The 26,033-nt window shown below is 42.2% G+C and overlaps 1 protein-coding gene and 1 long non-coding RNA gene across 2 annotated transcripts; one reads left to right on the top strand and one right to left on the bottom strand.

Moving 5' to 3' along the window:
- Positions 1-8,139: 8,139 nt before the first annotated feature.
- On the bottom strand, positions 8,140-22,133 carry LOC139147896 (uncharacterized). The gene is made up of 2 exons (XR_011555828.1): positions 21,781-22,133; positions 8,140-8,874 (listed from the first exon to the last, which is right to left on the bottom strand). It is a non-coding gene; the product is annotated as an uncharacterized lncRNA (long non-coding RNA).
- A 225-nt stretch (positions 22,134-22,358) lies between these two features.
- Positions 22,359-25,440, top strand: LOC139147895 (forkhead box C1-A-like). Its single transcript, XM_070719114.1, has one exon. The coding sequence runs from the start codon at positions 22,487-22,489 to the stop codon at positions 23,930-23,932; it is 1,446 nt and encodes a 481-aa protein (XP_070575215.1). The 5' UTR covers positions 22,359-22,486; the 3' UTR covers positions 23,933-25,440.
- The last annotated feature ends 593 nt before the right edge of the window (positions 25,441-26,033 follow it).

Below are 26,033 nucleotides of genomic sequence, written 5' to 3'. Positions count from 1 at the left end.
AGGTCAGTTTTATCCGCCTGGGAACCCTCAGTCTTGAGAAGTTATTTACCCGCAGGTGCCAAGATGCACGTATACTGTTCGCGGCAATCACGGACACCCAAGACAGTCCTTGTTCACTTACGCGCTTCTTCCTGGATCAAATGTGAACACGCACAAAAAAGGCCTCCCCCCCCCCCCCCCCCACCACCACCATCATGTACCGCTTCGAAAGAGACTTGCTTTGTCCATCATTAAAAATTACACCACGTTCACGTAAGAGTTGATGAGAATATGTTCTTCATAAGATAGTGTAAACCGGGAGGCATACACAAAGAGGGACTTAGTAAAATGTTTACAAACACATCGATAATTAAAGCTACTGCATGTTTATAGTTGAAATCAGTTTCAGAAACGAGTGTTTGCCGGTGGTAATTGGTTTAACCTGTTTGACTCATACCCAATGAATAGTTTTATACGTCGACGAAAATATTCCTGTCATTGGACACAAGACTAGAGTCCCATTCCGTTTCACAACGACGAACATGTCATTTCTCAGTTATTGCTCATCTAGGTTTCATTATTTTCGATACATTTTCGAGTCTTCGATTCTCCCGTCTGGTAAAAAGACATATTAAAGCTTGGTCAGCCCAAGTTGAAAGGAACAATTTCCCAAATGTGTGGAAATACTAGCGATGAGTGTGAGAAGACGGAACTGTACGCTGAATTTGAATTGGGAAATTCTACGCGCAGTCATCCATCGCGCCCTGTGCAGGATGTGCCGTGGAAGTTCCGGGGCTGCAGCTGTAAATGCAACATACACGGGTACCCGTCCTGCCCGAATCCCATACTACCCCTGACCCCGGCGCCAGCGCGGCCGTGCCATCGCTACTACACTAGATATAAATATTCGGAGATATCTGTGCAGTATACGGTGATACTTGGACGGAGGCAGTGGAGAAGTCGGCGAAGGCGAACGTTGTGAAATGATAATAAAAGTATACTTGTCTACATAAAGAATTAAGAGGAATATGAATATGCGAGAAAGGACAACTGTTGTAATATTTGATAATATTTTCATCATTTTCTTATTCCATGCCTTGCAATATACAAACATACACTGTATTAGCGCTGCAAACATAGCGCATTCGGTACATTATGCGATGTTACTGTTTAGAAATTCTAATCTCGACCAAAATTCAGTCATCAGTATACCATCTGACTCACAAAATTACAGTTTGAGATGACAAGTTGGGAACTAGGCGTTACTTAATGAATTTTGGAGTAGAGAGAGTTACAGTTTAATAGAGCTGTAAAACGCAGTATAAGGTGCAACCCACGCCACAGCGTGTGCTAAGTTTTGGCTATTGAGATGTTTTATGATGTTTTCAAACATTCTACGGTTTCCAACTTTTATGACACTGATCAAATGTCATCGATCGTGAAACAGGCGACATCGTTAGCACGTCTGGTCGCTAATACACCCCTCCTCAGACAAGTCAGGTAGTGACGCTGGTACTTTTTGGAGAAATTTGCGAACGATGAGAAAACATATGACATATGTTTTCTAGCAAATTTCTCCCGTTCACGCTATATCAACACGAACCGTCTTTCTGAAGAAAGCAGCGACGATTTTTGTTTGGATGAAATTATGTAGCTGGACCAACTTATATCGTACCTCACATTCCGTAAAAAACCTCGAACATATGAAGCAATTTACTCGATCTGTCACGCGAGATCTCGGGTTCAGAGGAATGAAGTCGTCGAGACGACTCTGTAATCCGTATCGATGATGATAATTGGCATGAAAATATTTGTACAGTAGTAATCAAATTTGTCTAGAATCGCTTTACATTGACAAAATAAAGCCAACGTACAATGCAGCAGCAAGCAGCACGCAATTCAGTTTAAGCCAATAACGCAACACAAAGGAGCGTTAGGCACATTCCACTCGCTCTCAATCATTTTCAATCAACATTTTCATTCAACGACAAAAATCACAGTCTCTCTTCGACATTCTGCAAATTTGAAAAAACCTGTGTGTATATGCATCAGGGAGGATACAGACGCGTAATTTATTTCGGAGTGTGTTTAAAAATTAATTTTTCTTTGGTTAATACATACATACTAATGATTCATATTCGCAATAGATAATGGACACGAGGTGAAATTTTGGAAAACGTGTGTGTGTATTATCATGCAGGATGCGTATGCGGAGAGCGTAATTTTTTTCCCCGAAATGTATTTGGAATTTATCCTGGCTTCATATTCACGAACAATAACAGACAAGAGGCGAAAAACATCGACTGTGACTTTGTCGAATATAATAAATTTAGTTTGACAATTTTGGGTCATCAACCGACAGAGTATATCATTCTCTATTAAACGATCAGTGCAGTTTGTTTCTAGTTAAGGTGGGCTTTGTTTGTCAAAAACACAAATATTCGCAAAAAAGGGCGAATGATGATACTGTAGCCCCCTTTTCTCGCGGGTCGAGGCTCATAAATCTGTCTCCATTTCGCGGGCGCATAGCCCGCATTTATCATTTGTCATGTGGACGGGCTGGTGTAAACTCGGCACTGACAACGAGATAAGATTTGCCACCGATCGCAGACTATTTACAGTCACTAAATCAACTGTTTAGAAACATACGCTTAAACACTCCGAAATAATCAAAACAAAAACGTTTTTATTGTGCCCAAACAAAAGATAATTAACGATGAACCGGAGATCTGTGCCTTATTGTGCGCGCAGGTCGCGCTTTCTGTGTTTTTCGTATTGGCGTGAACAGGAAAACGATTCTACTCAACTGTATATTTCATTTTCGCGCCTAAAAACAGAAATAGAATGCCTTAAAAATTTTGCTGATCTTAGAAACTGCTTGAAACGTGCACCTCTTTAATGTATATGAATTCGCGTATGATTGGAAACGTCGTCACACCTCACCATAGAATAATAATATCGATGAAAGAAAAAGCCCAGAATTTTTTTTTATAGTATTTCCCATGTGAACAGCGTACTATGAATTATCCTGACAGCCCCGTCGACGAATGGCTGAATACTGATGTATATTATGTTTTGAGATGCTTGGAATTTCGGTAGAAGATGTTATGTACAGTAGCTAATTGGTTTAGTGTAAAATTTCACGGCCTCTTCTCGCAAGTCCGCAGTACGTTTGACCCGCAGTACACCACTCTCTGCTATACATACAGCACACATATGAGCACATACAGTGCATTTAGGCCTTCAAAACGAACTGAGAGGCCGTTATTGTCACCCCTGTTTTGACCAGAGACGAAAACCGAACCTGAAAATTCATTCGATTCTATAAACATGACGCAGTCAAAACGTCAGCTGAAAGTATGTCTTCATTATGAACGCTGTACACGCAATGTGTACGATGCGTCCAGCCTTAGTGAGTGCTGGAATACACAATTCAGTTGCCGCGAGGCATTGGCCGCCACTACCGCGGTACCGCTGACGACGGGTACCAGGCGCGGCTAGAACAATTGAGCGGTTCTCTTTATCAACTTTTCCTTAATGAAAGAGGAAGAAAAAAGACAATGGGCAAGGCTGACACCTTTGGTCAATCTCGCCATGTTGTTGACATCGAAAGTGAATATAGTATTAATTGGAAACCATAACGTTAGCCGGAGGGGCAAAACCCGGCGTTTAAAACACTGTTAACTGACCCGTGGTTGAATTGTCTGGTCCAGACAACGCTAAACTGAAGAACCCCCTTCGCAATTAACGAAACGGGGACGGGTCTTGTCTCAGGGCTGGCTTCACTTGGCCTGAACAATTCACAATGAACTTGAATGGACTCTTGAGTCTCACTCATCAATGGCAAATTAAAATAGGAATCTTCAGCCACAATATGGGTACAGCGATTTATCTCTTTCTTCCAATTAAATTGCTTTCATTGCTCCTAATAAATTGCAGCTGTATGTATATTTCAGGCTAATGATTGAATGAAAGAAGAATATTTGTCGAATCCCAGGAAGACACAACAGAACAAATACCGAGGGGGGAAATATTGTCTGGCGGGTGACGTAGTACAATAAGGGGAGGTAGAAAAAGTCCTTGGTGCGGGACCGGTCCCATCGCGCGGGGGCCGCCACTGATCTTAATTATCCAGAAGCGGACAAACAACTATGTATCGGTGACTTCTGTCAAATTCTTGGGAACAAGAGGTTTTGTTGTCTGACCCCAGGGCAAAGATTTGGTGAACGCTGATTGAGACGATTCTGAATTACGAAGCCAATGCTATCAACAGCGCGACGTCCTAGACTAAAACAGTCTCAGCATATATTCTTTTTTTATTTCTCTCTGCTCTGTATTTTCTTTTTTCAACATTTCACATTCTTCCTTATTTCTTCTGTCGCATTTGTTTTGTGCACGATCTGTCTGTTCCTGGAGATTACAGTCTTGAAAATCGATGAGATTAGACGGTCTTTGATCGAAGGCTGTGTCTTTTCTCCTCGCTATCTCACAGAATATTAAGCCCCTTAGCGCAAATCCGAGGCCGAGGTCAAAGCGTATACACCACAAAATGACAGGGAACAGAAATTGGCTTTTCTTCCCATAGTCACGATTGATTTCGGTGCAACTGCCGTGGCGCCCACACCGACTATCCAATCCGAAAACTGCCTGGCATAAAAGAACTGCCCGGCGACAAAAGCCTGAAACGCAGTATCTTTTTTTAGTGCGCGTGTCAAAGAAAAAAGCCTCCTTGAAATATTGCGAGCGTACTCATGTGCAAAGGTTGGAAACATTCAGCGACGGTGTCATATATTGTGTGCCTCAACTTGTGACTTTTGCCAACCCTTGCACCAACAGCGTCAACAGTGATAAATTATATCACATATACGAGGGTTATACCGCCCGGTCCTTTCAATACTCTTCGGAGAAAAAAAATGTTTGTGATACAAAGGGGCAAAACGAGAACAAAGAATAAGGAATTTTCTTAAGCGTGCTTTAATGTAACTTGTGATTATACTTTCATAATTTTCGTCTAATAGATTGCGTGCATTTTGTCATTCTTCAGTATGAAGCACTTTGAAAGGCAAAAGTACACCTTACGACGCCTTATTGTCAATATACAACGTCTTCTAAATCTGTTGAATTCTCGTCAGTTTCATACATCGCCAAATATTTGGTGAAACATATGAATAAAATAAAAATGGAAACACGTCTGTGTGGAGAGAGAGAGAGAGAGAGAGAGAGAGAGAGAGAGAGAGAGAGAGAGAGAGAGAGAGAGAGAGAGAGAGAGAGAGAGAGAGAGAGAGAGAGAGAGAGAGAGAGAGAGATCACTTAAATGTTACATTCATTAAATAATAATAATCTTATTGGGAGGGATGAGCTCACCCCTTTGTCATTTATCACTTTGTCCACGCATGTATATTTTCTGCTTGTCCGAGGTGTACTAATGCATTGTGGGCAACTGGAATCAGTAACAATAATCATGCGCTTAGCAGAAATCAGTAGTTGGGCAGAATACTGATTATTTTTAACGCTCGGGGGTAAAAGACCTATTCTCTACAATGGAACATAATCGCAGACAAAAAAAAAAAAGACTTTTGTGTTGAGAGAGGCAATTGGAATTGTAGTGATCTTGTATGATACGGGTGTTCGGTAACAAGATGAGCATTGGTCTCCTGAATCTGTGAATGGGGAACCGTCACGTAAGCAATAATGTAGCAAGGAAAAAGAAGGAATGTTACAGAAGAAGTTTCAAGATTTAAAATAAATGTAGGGAGAGAGTGAGTGTGGAAGACAGAAAGAAAGACAGAAAGAAATATACAGAAAGAAAAACACTGGGAGAGAGACAGTGGGCTACATACATTGATACATACATACATACATACATACATACATACATACATACATACAGACAGACAGACAGACAGACAGACAGACAGACAGATAGATAGATAGATAGATAGATAGATAGATAGATAGATAGATAGATAGATAGATAGATAGATAGATATATAGATTACGGACCGTGGATAGATAGACAGACAGAAATCAAGACCAATAGGGGCATATGAACCTTTTGTAGCACGACCAACATCTTCAGGAAGAAATATTTAGACCTGCAGGGCTACTACTGGAAGAGTAACCTTTAAATAGTAATGTTATTTTCGCTTGAGAAGTTCACGTGCGTGATCTTGATGCGGGTTTTACTGGTTTTCCATCGACCATGAAAGCCATGTCTGCGCTGAGCGTCCACTTCTTGCTGTATCTGTCAGCGTTGCGCCATCATCTGTTTTGAACTATTTGTACTCGAAAATATGGTCACGGTCAAGTGTACCTATTTGCCTGGTAAACAACTCCCTTTGAGAAAGGATACAGTCTCTTTTGCGTGTCTTCAAAGCTCTCGACGGTGCCGGCAAACACTTTATAAAGCGGGAAATCTCTTAATTATTGTTTGGTGATATACTGAAGTGAGGCATGTATCCCGGCATGTTAAGCTGGCCCAACCTCGGCCAAACAATACCAAACGAATGGTTCATGATAGGGAATAACACTGTCCCCTGCGGTGTCTTTGTGAAGTAAAACAATGCTGGCCTAAAACTCTAAACTGTTACACCAGCTATGACTTGCTCGTTTTGAATTTTGTTCTGTCTTTCGATGTTATCTTTGTCATCGATTCCTTGTTCGGCTCTGTGAGAAGTGAAAAACACTTACAACCCGATCACAGAGGTGAATATGTAATAAGGCGCTTACGTCACGGCGCGTCACCGCAAGGATATTTCGTATAGGGTATAGTATGTGACAATGTGCTTGTACTCGTTTTTCTCGTTGGCTATTAAAAAAAAAAACCTCAGTATTTTGACAACCCGCGCCTTTGCGGCACGGTTCAGATCATACGTCAATCACACGATACACACTCCAGCGACGGAAACGACAAAGCCTTTCCTGTTTCAGCCCGATTATCGTTAATTTATGACCGAAAAATGTGAAACACCAACTGTGTTCGTGTAAATGCAAATGCCCCCTTCTGCCAGACTTCTCTAAATATTTGTGGAACAGAGTATGAAACCCGATATGTTGTGTTTGATTTTGAAGTAGCACATAATGCCATTGTTTCATAACTGTTTAGATGCACAATGTATTTCTTAAGTGAAACATTTTCAACCTGACGCTTAAACGAGAGTACTGTTCAGTCAGGTCGTCCAATATATATATATATATATATATAATATATATATATATATATATATATATATATATATATATATATATAATATGTATATATATACCACACACTTTTAGCGTTGATCACTATAATTTGCATATATATATATATATATATATATATATATATATATATATATATATATATATATGTATGTATCTTATTTTTATGAGAACTATTTGAATACAGTGTGATAATTTCAAAATACAGTTAGACATACAACCACATATGTCCATACATACTAGGAAACAGACACGTGCATATGCCTGAGTGTTTGAGAGTGTGTGCCGGTAGAAAAACGATGGAGATTGACATTAATTTCACATGTTGGAAGGACACCATAATTTGCAACATAAGTTTCCTGGAAGATTTTTTGTCATCTCCATTAAAAAGGGCTGGCGGCCAATACCCGCTCTGGATAGCCACCAAGCCAAGCGCTACTTTCCGTTTGGATTTTTCGAAATTGGCCAGATGTTTGATTTCAAGTGGTTGACCGGTACCATAACGTGTTATACCATTAGTAGTATCTGACACGATTGAGGAGCATATCCATTGACCCCTGACCCCTTTCGTAAACAGCTTATTTGTATTATTTGGTCACTCGGTGTTTTCCGTCTCCGGAGAGGGATATGTTGAAAGCATTTCAAGATATGAGATTTCTTCAAGCTCGATTCTTTTTTTTTTCGTTGGGGGAGCTATTGGCTGACACATTCATCCAAGCCGATCTCCTACTATACATGCCAGGCCTGTAACAGAATGGCTCTAGTGCGCATGTATTGGTGTCTGAATATGTGCTGTGTGGGCGTTGGAGAATGTTAAGTTGAGTTTAACCTTGATTGTGACTCTGGTAAAATTTTGTTCTCCACTTTTTTTGAATCCATGCAAATAACTTCTATTGGATAGGGGAAAATAAAATACTGGATCCCGATAGTACGACAACTGTGCCAAATCTCAAGTCCCTAGATTTCAAAATTTCTTTACTGACAGAGTAGCTCCTTCGGCATGCCGACAACTTACACCCATGCAGCTGTTGTGCCATTTCTTACAGACTCTTTCCATTTTGTTTTGTTTGTTCTTTTTCGTTTTGTCTTGTGTTCATGTACTAATGGACTGCATAATTCCCATTCAATAAATGTGAAAATACGAGATGGTTCGAAAAATAACATCCAATATTTAACGATAAAAAGACTTAAAATGTTACATAAACGTCTGTCAATTTATGTTACCTCCAGCCAGACGAACCATAATTTTCAAAACTTCAAATGTGCTTTTGTACTTGTTTGTCACTTTGCTATTTTAAGAATACACGCCTGAAACTGTGAATTCCATCCGCACCTTTCAACAAAAGAAAATCAAAGATATGACAATATCTCTTCTCCCGTCCTGTGTGTAGGCCCTCAGGACATGACTGCATTTTGACTGTCTGGCAGATTTGCTATCGACCAATCATGCCTATGACGATGCGATATAGGTGGCCCTACTGTAATCTGGTCTCTCGTGTTCGCATACTGCTACAAGGGACGTTGGTTTTCGTCCCCGCCCGAACGTTTTATTCCGCGGTATACACCAGTAAGCATGTGCATGTTATGTTTGTTTTCCTTGCTTGCCCAGCTCCTTCTTGTTCGGTCACTGCATTTGTTTCGAAGTCTTCGGTCGTATTCTGTAACCCGTTGTGGGGGCGTTACTCTTTGTACCTAACCACAAGAGAAGGAGATATTGTGAGCATAAGAAGAAAATAAATGCTTACAAAGGGATTTGTGTGAATTTTAGTGTAATATCTTACCAATTTTATGAATTTTTCTGTAGTTTTTTATGATTTTGGATCAAATAAACATTACATTTCATCGGTTACAGATTTCTTATAAAAATTTGTCAAAAATTAGAAAAAATTGACCTGTGTGTATTTGATGAATATGACAAAAAAATGAGTTTGGCGCTCAAAAAGTTTTAATAATCTTTTGAAGAACAACGAATCGATCAATCCATCTCTCCTATAGCGAGAAAGGCCAAATCAACAGTGGATTCAACCAATATTAAGTCATAGAAGATATACATTGATCTGAAAGTCCAAGCTCTCTGTCTCTTGCTATCTCAGTCTGTATTACTCTGTCTCCCCTTTCTCCAAATTCAACACATTCTCTCTCTCTCTCTCTCTCTCTCTCTCTCTCTCTCTCTCTCTCTCTCTCTCTCTCTCTCTCTCTCTCTCTCGCTCTCTGTCTTACTCACACACACGCGCAAAAGCTTTTTTTACAGAAACAACCATATGTAAACACTACCATTCGACTTTAAAATCGTCTTCGACTTCATTTAAAGATTGTGTTAATTCGTGGGCTGTTATCAATTAAGTGAAAATTTGTAGTGATCCATGAAAGGAAGGCCAGGATTGGCTAATCAACTCTTGTTCCCTAGCAACGGAGATGATTGATCATACACCCAGCTTGAAAGAACGGATATAACAGTGAAATATGTGTTACCTTTCTTACTTTATAAACGTATTTATCTATTTATTTGTTTTATTGTTTTTGTTTGTCTAGTGTCTAATTACCCCATTGGCATGCTTTAGGCGATAGCGAACCTCTATCGACAGAACGATACTTTCTGTGCGGCTGCCGAGATCTGCACACCGCTTCATGTTGATATCGTAATTTTTCCGCTCTCATCCTCTGCTTTTCATACCTCCAAACGAAGTCTAAAATTCGCTTCATGACCCAACGTAGTTGAAATACTGAGAACGAGCTTAGGGTCATTGTCTACGCCTTTTCATCTCAGCCAACGATTGCCTGAAACCCATGGGGCAATGCGACAGCTTTTTCTCTCCGACCTGACACCGGCGGGGAACGCTGGTGCACGCCGTCCCCGACCCTCTCGTGGGAGGAACGCGCAGTGGCGGCATAACAAGGGAAACCGGCGAACAAGGAGCACAGGTTACTGGGTCTGCTTAGCCGCAACAGCTTGCGCAGACTGCCTGCTGTCGATTGCTGTGTTTTCACGAGAGATCTGCCGTCATTTTAGGTTGTGTTCCCGTCAATATTTGTACTCAACTAAGATGTTTTTGGCGCATTAAAATAAGCACTTTAGTTGAATTTATAACGATGTCAATCATTTTACCAACGCGAATGAGTCAAAACATTTTTTTTCGATTCCATTTTCAATTAACGCTTTAATTTAACATTATATTATCGAGCGATGGCAGACTTTCTGAAACAATCACGGCGTTTGGATCAGTCACCCTGTGTGTTACACAAATTTTTTCGCAATTTGTGAATTAATGACATGATGTAAAAGGGACTGTGGCTACGGTTTGCATTTGGTGATATTTCCTTTATTTTGTTTGGTAAATCAAACAAATTTTTCCTTATTCCTATTCAGCATGTTAAAACGAAAACACATTGTTCTACCAGGCGACTGAATTTTTGACAGATGAATTCTACTTCTACTTTCGTTGTTCACTGTAACATCGGCTGTTACACAAATACAAGACAAGTCGACGTGTTGATGTCTGGGCATCGTGTCGACACGATTTTGAGAGTAGAACAAGAAACTCTATTTTACGAACGGAACAGAAATACTGACACCAGATCAAAAGCTGCAGCTGGCTGAGCTGCAATACATTCCTATCGTTCATATGGTGTGTAGAGCTCTGGAGAAAAAAACGGCACTGTTAACTTCTACCCTTATGAATTTACTTTCATTTATCGCCCGTTTCACTTCCAACTTTTTCAACCCGCTGCCTGCCGAGAGTACGACCTTCAAAACACGCTCGGTCTTTTTCGACGATCCACCACCAGACATCAGACTTTAAAACGGAAGGGGCGCCAGGTCAGGCTTTCGTTGTCAAAAAAGGGACTGTCCTCTCGGGAGTGAAAAACGCGATATCTTCCCTCGGTGGCGATCCCAAGCAAATCAAAGCAAGTCTAGCGTGTAAGCCTTCTTAAAAATAGTAGGTCCCAATATTGGTAACAGCCGGACTCGCAGCTACAGTAAAAGAAAATTACCGTAACCAGCTAATCTTGACGATATATATATATATATATATATATATATATATATATATATATATATATATATATATATATATATATAATATATATATATATATATACAAACATATATATATATATATATATGCTGTTCATTTAATTTTTCATTGTATTTATTAAATAAATGTATTTTTGAAGAACAAATAATGCAACTTTTATTTCACGACAAAGAGTTCTTTTGTTTTGTTTTTAAACTGCAAATGTATGCTTCTGTTACAATATTTTCATTTTTTTCACGAGGATTCCTGTCGAGTTAAGGTTTCCCTCTGCCCTGCCTATTACACCGTGTTACTATGAGACTATGTTTGTTCTTTGTTAAATGATCAGTTATGGACGGTGGTTAAGGTAGAGTTCGCCTCGAAAGTGAGAGGCAAACTTTTGCTCAAAATTTCGTCAGGGCATATTTCAACTATTCTTTTCAAACTCAAGAATGAAAATCGATTTTTTTTTACTAGAGAAACAAATTACCCAAAATTTACCGATATCTGGAATTAAAAATTGCCGCCATCCCTGTGTTACATCCATGAAGAAAACTAAAATTCGAATAACTAGGACGGTGAAAAAAGTTTCCGTACGCCGAGAGCTTAAAAGTGAACCCCCACGAGTGATAGATATAAAAACAATTGTAATAGTTTGAGAAACCAAATATCTGTCCCCAAGGGGGCATTGCTACGGAATATATATTTGACGTTTGTGCGCGAATCTGTATTCGTGTTGACATTTAAGTGAGAGAGAATGAGGAATGGCGATGGCTTACACGAGGGATGGAGCGTTATTATGTTATTGTGTGAGAGAGAGAGAGGGGGAGGGAGGAGGGAAAGAGAGAGGCGCGCGTATTCCCCCATATCAGTTTTCTGACAGTCGTTATGGTATTACAAAATCGAACACTTTCGGTGTCTGTGGGAATCTGGAGATAAAAATCTCCAAAGGTAAGCCTATATGCTTGTGGCATACACCAAGCCTCCCCCTACCCGCTATTTCTCCCGCTGACTTCGGCAAATCGTCCCCTGTCATCGACAGTAAAACAATCAAGGCTTTCTGAAGAGCGGGGGGCTCGATTTCGGGGTGCTGTAACGTTATCGCCGCTACCTGGTTGAAGCCATTCAACTCGGCGAATTTGCAAGTGATCATCTTTGCTTACATGCACACAGAACAACACGCTGACCTTTCCCGTGGGTAATCCATTACTGATGAAATGCTGTAAGCGCCCGAAAGTATAGTGGGCTTTCTTGTGAGTCTCCGAGGCCGCTCGGAAAGACTGACAACTGATATATGAAAATGAGCCCGCTCGGCTCCGGCTACCGGAACGATACTTTTACATAGGTGCACCAATCACTCTCAGCGGTAACACGTTGTTTCATCGGTGTTGACAATTGCCGCGGTAATTGTAGTGTCATTCGACCTTCGGTCTCTTGTAAATCCAGCTCTTTGTTCGTGTCCGTGTTGAACCAATGCTATCGCCAGGCGAAGCTCCGGCTGCTGTGAGGGTCGGCCGCATTGAAAGGGGACACCGAGTCCGAACGATTGGGTGGAAACAGAGAGTTGATTCCTCTGTTTTACCTGAATTAAAAAGGTCAACGTGTGAAATGTTATCTTGTTACGGTCACAGTGCAAGTCGCCTTTATTGTTTTGTTTTTTCTACCCTTTTCGGCTTACAGTAGCTTTTAATAAGTGAGCTTAAGAAGCACGGTAGAAATCGCAGCCACTGCATCACGTGACGTGACATAAGCGCGCAGCTCTTGATTACTTTTCCTGATTCTTTTGTAGAGGGGAAAAAAGAGACAAGAAAAAAACACCCAGCCAATATACTGGTGAAACAACTCAGAGTTCATGAGGGAGTTAAAAGGTGAAAAAGCAGAACACAATGCATCGAAATACGTCGTCGGATGGTTTTTTTGTTGTTGTGTAACGCCGGAAAGTATCGGCAAAACAGTCGAATTAGCATATTTCCCCAATTTAATTTCACAGTGCCCCGGGCACTACCGCCCGAGTTTCGAGGGATGAAAAGCTGACTTCTAATTACAAATCCGACCACTTATAAGCAGATTCAAGCGGTTACGTAAAGTATCCAATATTCATTTTTGTAAAAGCCTGCTGATCACAGTTTTGGAGGAAAAACAAGAGTAATTTTAAATTGCTATTTATGTCGTTGACGAACGATTTGTTTTGAATAAAGGGGAGAGACAATGCATAAATCGATTTTTTTTTCATTGTAAACAATTACAAATCAAAGCTGATTACAGCCGGCGGCCGGCGTTATCGGTCAAAGCCAAGATGCGTGCTGCTCTGATGCAGATTGATAGCGATCGGGTCACGTTCACCGGGAAGAAAGAACTTGAATCTTTGAGAGTACTTGACCAGACGATCGCGAAGCGATAAAGTTTGGTCACTTTGTTCTTTTCATCGCATTTCGGGAGTCTTTTCGCTGTTTTTGGCTTTAAAATAGTATTATTTAAAACTGAAATACCAATTTGGCTGTTGAGGTTATTTTTTTTTATTTTTTCGAAACTATTTTCGGTTCGATTGATCGGGATTATCGCGATTTAGTCGACCCTTTAAGCTAACCCAGCTGCAATTCACAAACTTAATTCTGAATAACAAAAATAATGAAAATTAAAAACTTAGATGAAAGTTAAGAATTTGGTAAGTAAGTCTCGACCTGCGCAGACTAGCGTTCATTGAAATAGAAAAAGTATCCTGAGTTATGCGCAAATACTGACCGGAACGACTCTGACTGTCATATAGAACAACCCCACCCCCCAACCCTCCAACCCTACGCAAATCTGTTAACGTTAACTGTAAGGGCTTTCTGATACGCTGTACTCATCCTCTGTGTGAAGCCATTAATTTCGTTGAACGCTGTGTATAATAGAGATCTATGGTTGTGTGTGTGTGTGTGTGTGTGTGTGTGTCTGTGTGTGTGTGTCTCTGTGCATCATGTGCCAGAGCACCCTTGTAGCAAGGTCGTTTTTAATAAAAATATATTTTTACTGTGTTTTGTTGAGACAGAAATTTATTTAAAATCATTACAGGTCGCGAATGGCTAAGGAGATAATTTTTATAATCGATTGAAATACCAAGATGAGATCATAAAGCTATCATGACGTGATTTCGTGTCAACACAAAATGTGACACGATTCTTTTGTTTCCGTTACCCTCACAGCATGTTCTTAACATGCTAGTAATCATAATCTCCTTCGTACAATTGAAACTGACATATTATTTAAGTAAGTACTTCATAGCCAAGTTAAACGGCCAACTCAAAGTACGAAGACAAGGCTACGAATTCGCACTGTTTATTTATTTATCCATCTACATGTATCTATTCACTTGTTTATTAATAATTATTCATGGATTTCAAAACATGTTGCATATCATGACATAATATTTTTTAATTAAATTTTAAATATCATGGTGGATTCCCTCGTTGATCTACAGTAGGATCAAGATTATGTGCTTAGCCATGGTCTGGCATATCTTGTTATGGTACAATATCTTTCCGACAGTAAAAACTGTAAAACTATGAACGCCGTCTGGAAATTATAGATACATACGGGTAAATCTATATGCATAGATGCATATTTTTTTTTCGGGTACTTTAAGAGCGTCATACGAGATTTGGTAAACTGCCGAGGATATTGCGCCAGGACCTTTGTCTTCAAGAGAAGCAGTGTTTAAGATCGGCTGCTTTAGGATAAGGCAAGGTGGCGTTTATTTCAAACACACACATTTTCCTAGGCCTGAACGTGACCATTGCAATGGGCACAAGATACAGCCTTCATCATCATCTCAAATGAAAATTATAATATAAAGTATTATTCGCGACTATAATATATATACTCAGGGCGTTGTAGGCAGGCAGGGTTGCCGTATTTATGAAGCTTTGTCTCGCGAGAAGTGGGATAAACAAATTTGATACGACACGGAAAAAGACAAAGAAAGCGGGTACAGAGGTGAACACATCGGGTCTTTTCTGTTTCCTTCTTTGCACGGAGGCAAACGAATCACTGTTGGTTCTTCTTATAACCATAATGAACCCAATTACAAAATGAATATAAAAAAGCAAACGAGGTTTAGTTTTCTTTTATTGTGAATTTTTCCAATTTTATTACCACGAACAAAATTAGCTGCCGCTTGACTTGTAACACCGGGTTTGTTAGAACCATACACACAAATAGTAAAGCAAACATCCACACCTCTGGCTTGGATATCTGCAAGTTGAACTTGACATAGGCAGCAAATGGCTAGCTGTATTTGTCGAAAGTTTGCTTGTTGAAGAAGCGGCATACATGCGCTGGGCACTGCTCTCAGCTCATTTTCACTCACAAATAACACGAAATATGGTGAAAATAGCTGAGGAGGTACAAAACAATTGCAAACTCATCGTCCAGGTGAATGAGTCTTCAATAGCCGAGTTGTTCAGAACACGATGTAATGCCTATTACCGCTACAAAACTATCATTACCTCTTTTGTTTTAAAGTAATTACTTTCTCTTTGTCTTTGAATTATCTCTTTACGACGATCGCGTGCAGGAGTGCTAAGCTTCTAGCGTTAAAAGGGCTCTCCACTCAAGCCCATTCAAATTCTTCATGAAAAGGTACAATTTTCGCCCCCGAAACAACAGGGCGTTCACACAGGGACGGTGGCGTAATGGTACAACATCGTCGTACCTGCCTACCTCATCACTTGAGCGCACCATGTCATCACGCCAGAAAGAAAAATATCGGAATACAAGCACCTGACCTTGGCAGCAGCTCAGACTCACGTCCGCGGATGCGATGACCTTTCGACCAATCAACAAAGGTGTTACATTAAAAAGTAGGAGCTGGGATCGTTCTATCAGCCCGATCAAAGATTTGATGAAAGCTGGAGATTATGCCTTTGATTTCCCCCCTTCCTGCTCGTTGAAAGAGTGTTTTCAGATCGCTTTTCTATGCTCTAGGAAAAAAAGGAGAATGAAAAAAAAAGAATAAACCTTGGGTGTGATTCCCTTATTGTGTGGATAGAAGCACCTTCCTGTACTTACGGAAAATCCCTCTATTTGTGAATTAAATCAGTAACATGATTGGCGTTCTATTGCTTTGACTGTATGCAGTTACAGTTACAATTCAATGGCGTTGCGGTGCACACTGTCGCGACGGGGCGGACGGCGTTTTCGTCCAAATGAGGCACATTCGCTCGTGGAACCTCTAAAGAGAAGAAGTCGTTCGGGTTGCCCTCCCCACAGGCCTTCTCAAAATTAACTAGGAACTCGAATGACAATGACTTTAGGTGTCACAAACCAAAACCTCCCTTTACACTCTTCCTATACCAAATGCCATTGGTCTCATTTCGCTGTCTCAGCTGCCCGTAAGCTGGGTTGAAGGACCGATTGGTCGGTCGCTCTCCCAGTGCATGTCAACTTTAACTGGCGTTTCAAATAAGACAAATTGCACAACTGACCCCTGAAGACAAAGACGTCGTCCCTACGGACAAGTATTTTTCCCATAACAGATATAACGACTGTAACTTTAAATAGTATTTTCATTATTTTTTGTATAAAAAGTACAGAGCGAGTGCGCTACATGTCGATTATTCTTCTGTATCCTGTGAAATAAACAACATTTCATTAAAACAACAGATTTGTGATCTACCGATTCCAGACTCGAGATCACTCCAAGTCATTAGTAATTTCTGAGCAAGAATACATAATTATGGGTAGCCCCCATCCCCAAACTAATCACCTGCGTCTGAACAGCAAATGAACAACGACATGGTGACGTAATCGTCTGCTGTGGTTTCTTCGGACTGAACACCTTTTGTCCAGGGGGTATAAGACGATTAAAGCCAGAAAAACCAGGTCTCCTTACGACAGATCACGACCGACCTATAGAAAACCCTTAATGAAGTGCATGTGTGTTTGACATCTTTCTTTTCACTTATGTTGAAAGTCCCCCTTCCCTCTTACTGGCATAAGATGGGGATAGGGCTTTGTTTGTAGTTCTAAAACTGCTTCTCCTTTAGGGCAATATTATATAGCTGAGACCGTGAACGTACATCAATGCTGAGAAAGCAGAAATCTACCAGTCAACATTTAATGTTGCCCAGGCCAACCACTGTCATTACACCCCCCTTCTCCTCAAATCCTCAGTCTATTTTATCGATCGGCTGTGCCCTCAGCTAGCTTCATTCGACGAACCAAACTTGCACCTAGGTTTTGTGTAAATATATTGAAATTACCAAGAATCATAGCGGTGGAAACAGGCATTTGAAGAGTCAGTGAGCATTACGGACCTGATATGCCGTATGATATTATCCCTCTAAGGCCCATGAAGAGGTCAAATATTTCCCGCGATTATACTAGTCGACTGGCTATGGCGAGACAGTGGACTTCAAACGAGTCCTGAAGCTGGGATTGCAATATATGGCTCCAGGACGAAATTTGATAGAAATATTTCCTTGAAGGGGCATCGGGCATCATTATGCCCAACACTATACAGCATCTCCTGTGGTGCACAACCTCAAGTAGAGAAATGTATTGCAAATTTTAATACGCTGGTGTAATCATTTTAGTTATCACAATCTTTGGCGTTACACTGTGGTGCCGTATTTTTTTCCTGGGCATGGAGAAGAAAGCCTGATCCTTGATTGTTCAGATCGAACGACCGCCAGCCTGTAATAAGATCTGCTCGGCTGTCACTCTCGATAGCAATGTGAGATTTCAAAGACGTAACACAGGCATATCAATCAACAGCTAAGAGTATGATCAATTTTATCTATTAATTTTATCGACAGGGGGAGACTTAGCTGAGCTGAGATCGCCCCGGCCCTGCAGCTAATCAACGCCTGGAGTACGCCACGTCAAGCCGTTGGAATCCTTGGTCTCCGGTCCTTTCACAGAGAGGACGGGGACCTGATTGGAGAGCCAACCAATGGAGTGAACAAACAGGGCTGACCTCGAGGTCACAGTTTCCGGCATAACTATTCGCGCCTTTTTTCGTTTCCCTGTCTGTACGTCTTTTGCCGCGCTGGTAATGGGAGACCAATGCCGCGAACAGATGGTGGCAACGGATGCATTTTCTCGGGAGTAGAAGAGGAGTTTCGCCTTATCGCCTGTTTCATCTCTTGGCAATCTTAATTCCGAGAGGAAGCCCCGCCGTTTTGTATATACCTATAATGAGAAAGATAATCTGCTGTATTGCGTGGTCGGTTTTACCTCGCGCAATGTTGCCTGCTAGCCATGTCTCTTCCCTACTGTTCAATATGTTAGATTCTTGTACGAGGGCATGCCATTGTAACGCTGGCAACATTCCATGAACGAGCATTCATTCCTTGCCAGCAAATCCGAGAAGGAAGCGCAGATCGGGTCCGGAAGGATTTGCATCCGTCGAACAAAACCTTGTAAATTGCAATTTGTTTGTTTGTTTTTTACACCTAATCAAGTAGTTTATGTACGGTTAAGTTTATTCACAAGAGGAGGCGAGGACTTCATCGTCTCAGGCGTTTTTTTTATTGACAGGCTTATAAATTATGTCGTTGACTTTACGCGTTAATTGCGTGTTAATTGGCTATCTGACAAGTTGACAAACTCCAATTTTCGCGGCGGCGCGCTCAGGTGAATGGTATTAGCAACTCGTTGACGACCTAGGTGTGAAGAATAACTTCCGCGCGAAAAGAATCGGCGAGTGGAGACTTATCAGCCACGCGTGAGGATGGTCTTCAGCTGTTGCACCGCGAAAACAATTCAATTATCAAGATAGCTATCGTAGTGCACAGGATATCAAGCATAGACAATGGAGTCTAAAAACCAATATACCGGTTTTGGACATTTTTTTTAATCTCCATACAGGATGCGCACAGTCTGGCCCACCTTACGTTCCGTCTTCAAGTCACGGCTTCAAGTCACGGTTTCACACTTTGAACTTTGGCGGAATAAACTCACTCTACCCCCGATATGAAGGGGGCAGGGAAAAGACGCTCCAGAACAGGATCTTTCTTAACTGCTTTCACATTAGAGGGGTGCTTGAAGATTACGGTTGTATCGTTCTGTCACGAGTAGTGGACGTTTCACCTGAGGCATCGATAACCAAATAGTTGAATGCTTGACACAAGGGTGCGTTTTTTAACGAATTACCAGAGAAATGAATAAATATTTTAGTTTAAAATCGTTGTGTACGCTGTGTTTGGACCGTCCAAGGTTGTGTTATCGATCGGAAAATGGGCTGGGAATGAACAAGCGTTTCACCAAAACTTGCCCTCGCTTTGACAGTCAATTACGGTTAAGTTTCTCTGACGGTGGGGAGAAGAAAAACCAGGGGTAAGTTGAGGAATTTCCGAGCTTGTGAATGATAGGTATTATGGTGGTCTAAATTGAGTATCATTCGTGCGCCAGCTGGTACCGGCATACCTCATCCAGCGGTCGATTTCTCACTCTGTACCCCCCTACGGATACACCAGAGGGGAGCTCGGAATCAAAACACTGCTCTAAGGCATGAGGCTATCTTCATCACGTGGTCAGAGCACTAAAAGCTTTTTTTCTCATTCCGTTTTGGTCCGCGCAGCATGACACTTCAACGGGCCGATGATCTCGGATGTGAAAATAAATATTCCCAGTTATCGAGATGTTTTTATGGAGAAATATACTTTTACTGCCGAGCGGTAGCCCGTGTAGGTTTGCTTAACTGACCGCTTCATTCATAAAGGAAAACACAACACGACCGGCGGTCGATAATTACGCTTGACAACTACCCGGTGAAAGTAACATGGGTCTGAGGCTGATATTGTACTCGATCTGCGGCAAATAGCCGCCTCTGTAGCTTGGAATTGTCTCGTGTCGCATCTCGTGTCAGCTCGTCTTGGAGAATCCTGTACATCACCAGGACAAATCGTGACGCCCGTGCGCGATGCAATTAACATTTATTAACTTGTTTTCTCTTTGGGGTCATAGACGAGTTATTGGTGTCCACTGTCTCCATTCATAGGTACCTTTCAGGGGTTAACTGGCATTCGGGAGCCCTAACCTACAATTTGGCGTTCCTAGTGAGCCGTGTATATAAAGACGCATGATTATTCTTTATTTTTTATTTTTTGCATGTTAAAAATGAAATATAAGTCCCGCGCGATCTGATGTATTTCGTCGGCCCCGGATTCTGACTACTGGTCCCACAGTCTTTCTCTCCCCTCCCGCCAGACTCGTAGGGTAACTTCCCGCTCTCGATATTGATAACACCACGCCGCGATTTCTTTTTCCGTCGAAACGGGAGACCGGGTCAGGCAGGGTTCACCCCAAGCCAAATTAGAGCCAACCTGGTTGACTTGTAGTAAAGCCGGGTAACATTAGACGAAAGACACGGGCTCATTATGTAGGTGAGGCGGGGGGATACCTCTGAAATAATTGGCGAGGAACCGAAGGGGGGACGAGACACCGGGTAACAAATCCCAGCGAGACAGAGATAAGTGGCCAACACATGGACGATAATTGCTCGAACAGTAAAATACAGACATGGCCGTTTCTACCTGTTGAACACGTATCCCCAAGGGGCGCTTTCAACTTGTGAAAGGTTCTTCATACATACTAAGTACATTCTTTTGGCATTTGATTGTAGGCACTGGCAAAGTTAATTAACACAAAAGCTTACATGAAAAGCCGTCTTAAAGCAACACACAGAGATTGTATAAATCGTCTTTGCACCAAACATAAAGCGCCCGGGGCGTGGATCCGTACGATGGGTTCTCCGCTTTTCACCGGGCCCTACAAGAAGTTGTGTACATATACAAGCCAGTGCGAGTCATTCTACCAACTAATGACGCCTGAAATAGACCAGTGAAACTGGAGCGCGGCCCTTTATGCGCTTCGATGCAGGTGCAGGAAACCTAAAACCATGTAAGTCACAGTAGTTGGGCCGGGACGTCACTCACGCCGGTAAAGCTTCCCCTATCACATTCAGCCCACTAAACATGGCCAGCCCCGCACAAACAAACATGCAATTGTAGGCCTCCAGAAGCCGATTCCACTCGATAAAAAAATCCCCGCCTGTCACCCAACGTTCAACATGCGCACGCCGTTGATGGAGGGGAGTAAACTCGTCTAAGCTGATCGTATTCGACGGGGCTTGGCGAGGAGGATAACTAATTCTGTTTATTCAACATGGGTTTACAGTTGCTACAGATAACGTGTTACTATTGAGAAACTCTCAATAACGGAGGGAGTGTGCGCGCGCCGGGCGTTTGTTTGTTAAGCCTGGTAAAGAAAACCAACTCGACACTGTATATAACCACAGTCCCTCCACCAATAACCAGTAATAGCCCTTTTTTATGAGAAGTGTTAAAGAAAGTTGACTGGGACGAAGTCCAGTCTTGGGTTGGCGGTGGGGGTTACATCACGCAAATAACATCTCTTTTTTTTCAATCGTGTCATCTGATTCGCTATAAGATAAGCCTTGTTCCCACTAGTAATGCCTGTTGGATGACGTTTAATGCGACCCAGCTGGTCTGGAGGAAGTAGCCCAGCTCCTGTGTTGAACAAAGAGTATCTAATATAAGCCATCGAATCGGAAAAAAAACGGAAGGAGGAATCTTACCGAGAAAGGTGAGGGGGTGTCCAGCTCCCCTCTACCTTCAAGAGTGACGCTTCCTTTTAGACCGGCATTGCGCAAGCGGCAGACCAATATCAGAGTGCTCCAAAAAGCCGTACAGAATACTAGGTGACTGACTCGACGTAAGGAACCGCAGTTTATATTGGCTCAGATCTTTAAAAGTTGAGTGTTTGTACTGTGAGCGTCAAGTAGACTATTACACAAAATCTCTTGTGGAAAATCCGTTTATTCGCTTTAAAGAATGACAACAATCCGCCGTGAATGCGGGCATGCACCGGGGACACAAACAGCGGCGAAATGATACGGAAAATTTTCTATATCGCTTCTCGGCCGCTGGTCCGTCCCACTACAAATTGTTAAACTCTGGTGTTGAAATGAACGAAATCGCCAATTAATTTATTTGATTGTCACCCCGTTCTGACAGGCACATCTTTATAACCGTAAACTATGTGTGTGGGCACCCCAGTATGGGTGGCCAATTGACACCGCCGCTGATTGGCCCAGGCGGATAAGGGGCGGAGCGCCGTCGCCGTATAAGGCCAGATCTCGTAACAACAATTGGGATAGTTTATGTTGACGATTTGTCATGATCAGAAATATTGTTGGGACCTCTCTGCGCATATCTCTTTCTATTACACACAGCACACATCAATAAGATCGCTAGTCGATAGCTTCTTGCGCCGTGTAAACCATGCAGCCACGGTATACCACAACCCACACCTCCAACCCTGCCAGTCTGGGAGTCATGCACCCTATGTTCGCCGAGCAGAATTACTACAGACATGCCGGATATTCCAGCATGCCCATGACTATGTACGGGCACGACCAATACGGGACCATGGGCAGGCCGTACGCTCCCTATACAGCGCCGCACCACACGCCGAAGGACATGGTGAAGCCGCCTTACTCGTACATTGCACTGATCGCCATGGCTATCCAAAACGCCCCGGAAAAGAAGACCACGCTAAACGGTATTTATCAGTTTATTATGGATCGCTTTCCTTTCTATCGTGAGAACAAGCAGGGCTGGCAGAACTCGATCAGGCACAACCTCTCCCTGAATGACTGTTTCGTGAAAGTGCCCCGGGACGATAAGAAACCCGGCAAAGGGAGCTACTGGTCGCTGGATCCTGATAGCTATAATATGTTCGATAATGGGAGCTACTTACGACGCCGTAAACGGTTCAAGAAAGCGGACGTGGCCAAGGAAAAGGATGATGCCAATTGCCGTAGACAACAGGATCAGTCAGTACAATATCAACAACAACAAAACGGCCAGGAGCAAGATGGCGCAGCGGCCAGTGAAACCAGGGGAAACACGCCGAACTCTACGCCTGCACCGAACGTCTCTCCGCCTCTTCCGTCGAGGAAGACGTCCGAACCGCGAATAACTCATATAACGCCAAAAATAGAGCCGTGTGAAAGCAACGGCACCGTACTGAGAGAATCGTCGACGGCGAGTAGTAGACATTTATCCTCGTGTGACGAGCCTTTGGAGCATAACCAGCCGTCCGCCAACTTCAGCGTTGAAAACATTATGACTCCTCTGCGAGAATCTCCCAATTGTGGCAATAGCGAACTTAACTTGAGTTCAAGTGCACCTGTGATATCCTCATCTAGACCAGCACCTTTGATATCACCCCAGCCTCTGAGCTACACACAACCCCAAAGTTACCGAAGTAGCGGTGTTTGTGCTCAGAGCAGTAACGGCGACGTCCCGGCTGCCATGAACTACCATTGCAGCGCACAGAGCGTGTACGAAGAGACGGGCAAACACATGAGCATCGCCCCAACCCCCGACGAACTTCACCATGAGCACGTGCTGCAGCGGCACAGTCCCCCGCAGCCGCACAGCGTGGTGCACACCTCGCCGAGCCAGCAATCGCTTCTGCACAGGGCGGCCAACTCGTGGTACCACCAGGCCGAGGTGACAGCGACGCCCATCCACACAACTCAGGCTACATCCAACTTTCCAATCGTCAGAGAAATGTTCGAATCGCAGCGGCTAGTCACGTCGAACTCCGCCGTCGCCCAGTCGCCGACGAACCCAAGCTGCATGGCGTACAGGGGTGCCTCTATCCCGTACCCAGTGTCGGCTGCATCGTATCATGCCTATGCAGACTGCAACAAGTTCTAGCCGGTGGACGCAAAATACGAACTAACTGTAAGTGACAGTGGGGAACGAACTCTTAAAAACCTCATCAGAACCAAGCAACTAGAAAACGGTAAAGTTTATTTCTCTTAACCGATTGTGCACAAAGAAAGTAGGGCTCGGCTGTATGAGCTATCTAAATTTGTAAAAGACAATTTGTAAACTCTAATTTTCTGATTGACTTCGCCCAGATAAATATATTACTCGCCTGACACGTCCGGTGTTCCAAAAGTGTAAGAACGAGTATCAATTTCATGGGAATATATGTTTAGCTCGATATGTTTTTCTTGATTTGCTCCGTCGATTGACGTTTTGTGGGCAAATTGACACAGCTTGTTGGTTCCAAGGTATTCTTTGGGACTGAATGGGTTTGCTAAGCGGTGTATGTGCTACATTTCTGTACAGGGCAGTAATTAAAATCACATGCCGGGGACATAACTAAACTGCGATGTATTCCGAGGGCTTAGATCACCTTGTCAGATATATGTTTTAACAATATCGATCTCAACGCGTGACCAAAGAGAGAGATTTAAAAATCAGTATGATACGAGGGACGAGTAAGCGATTCTGGAAAACTTGGTAAAAAACCTGACATCTTGATTCGAAAGTACCAAAAATATAAAGTCATAATTTTGAGCATTTTCTTTCGGGCGCAAAAATCTCAGGTTCTATATGTTATCAAGATGAGAAAGGCATTTTTTATTATTTTCTTTCTGTCAAGAGTTGCCGGTTTTACAATGTTGGGTGAGACAGTCCCGCTTTTTGCTCAACTGTTTTCTGAATCATAGAAAGTACACGTTTTTTTTTTTCAATGTCAAGTTTAGATAAAACTTCTAACAAGAGGAAATTTTGTAAACATACAACTCCACTTTCGCCTTTTTTTAAAGAAGTGCATGACTCAATTTATGAAAGGCATTCACGGAGTTTGGAGTCCCTCTGTTAAAATTAGGCAAAAGTTAAAGGTAAAAAAAGACTGCACATGTAAGTTCTGTTGAGAGCGTTTTTTAGGGACTTTCTGTTTGTAGTAGTTGTTAGTGCGACGTTGACACAATTTGTATTTAGACAGACCTTCGGTAAATACGTTTACCAGTCAGAGAGTAAACACGCTTTTAATTTATTGCAAGATATCTATTATTTTTTTCCGAAAGGGGAGAAAAAAAACCCTGCGGGCTTGGAAAAGTTATGGGCGATGAAATCTCTGTATTTTCAGGTAGTGAAACAATCCAAGTAATTTATTAGGAGTGTTGTAGCTCACTCTATACATATACAACTGGTCGTTTATTGTGTTTTTTGGAACGTTACTCTGGCTAAAGAAAACACACATTGGTCTTTCTCTCTCTCGTTATTGCGTGCCACAAAATCAACACTTAGCGGTGAACCATTGCTTAGGGTGGTTTGCTAGATAGCCGAACATGCTGTATGATTTATCAGTCGCCCAAAATTTTCCCTCTCGTTGGTACAATAAATCTCCCCATTCTTTGTTTCGTTTGAAATTTGAGTCGTCGCCTATTTCTTTCCCCCCAACTACGTGTTGTGTGCAATTGTACAAGGTTCAATGCTCGACTTGTCCTGCGATCTTCACGGCACACTACTCCGAATCGTAAACAATATATCGCCTCCTACCAGTACACAGTAGCTGGGCGTTTAAAGTGCATTTGAATTCAATAAAATGACAAGTGGAAAAAGCGAAAGAAATTGGCTTGGTTTCTTCTATTGGAAGTGCATTCATCAAAGGGTTTCCACGAGGTCTCTCTCTCTTATACAAATTAATGCGAATTCGACCCTCTAGTGAAGTACAATAGGTCCACTGTCTTGCAACAGTTTCCACATTCATAACTGCGTAAAAATATTATTTCGGCTATAGACTGCGTAACACACCGTACCTTGCAAATCTAAAATTACAGACCAACATTGTTTCAGGTGTTTTAATAAGACAGTGAAGAAATTGACATGGTTGGGATAGAACAGAAAGTAACATGCCACTTCGTTCTTGCAATCGTACTTCTGGTGCAATCTCTTACGACAATGTTTTGCAAGTGATCGGGCGGCATTCTCTACACTTCACATGTCCTGTCCTCCCGGTTTC

The sequence above is a fragment of the Ptychodera flava genome, chromosome 13 (genome assembly GCF_041260155.1).
Source record: "Ptychodera flava strain L36383 chromosome 13, AS_Pfla_20210202, whole genome shotgun sequence".
NCBI lineage: Eukaryota > Metazoa > Hemichordata > Enteropneusta > Ptychoderidae > Ptychodera > Ptychodera flava.
Note: the sequence above shows the minus strand (reverse complement) of the source record. Positions and strands in the feature narration are given on the sequence as shown.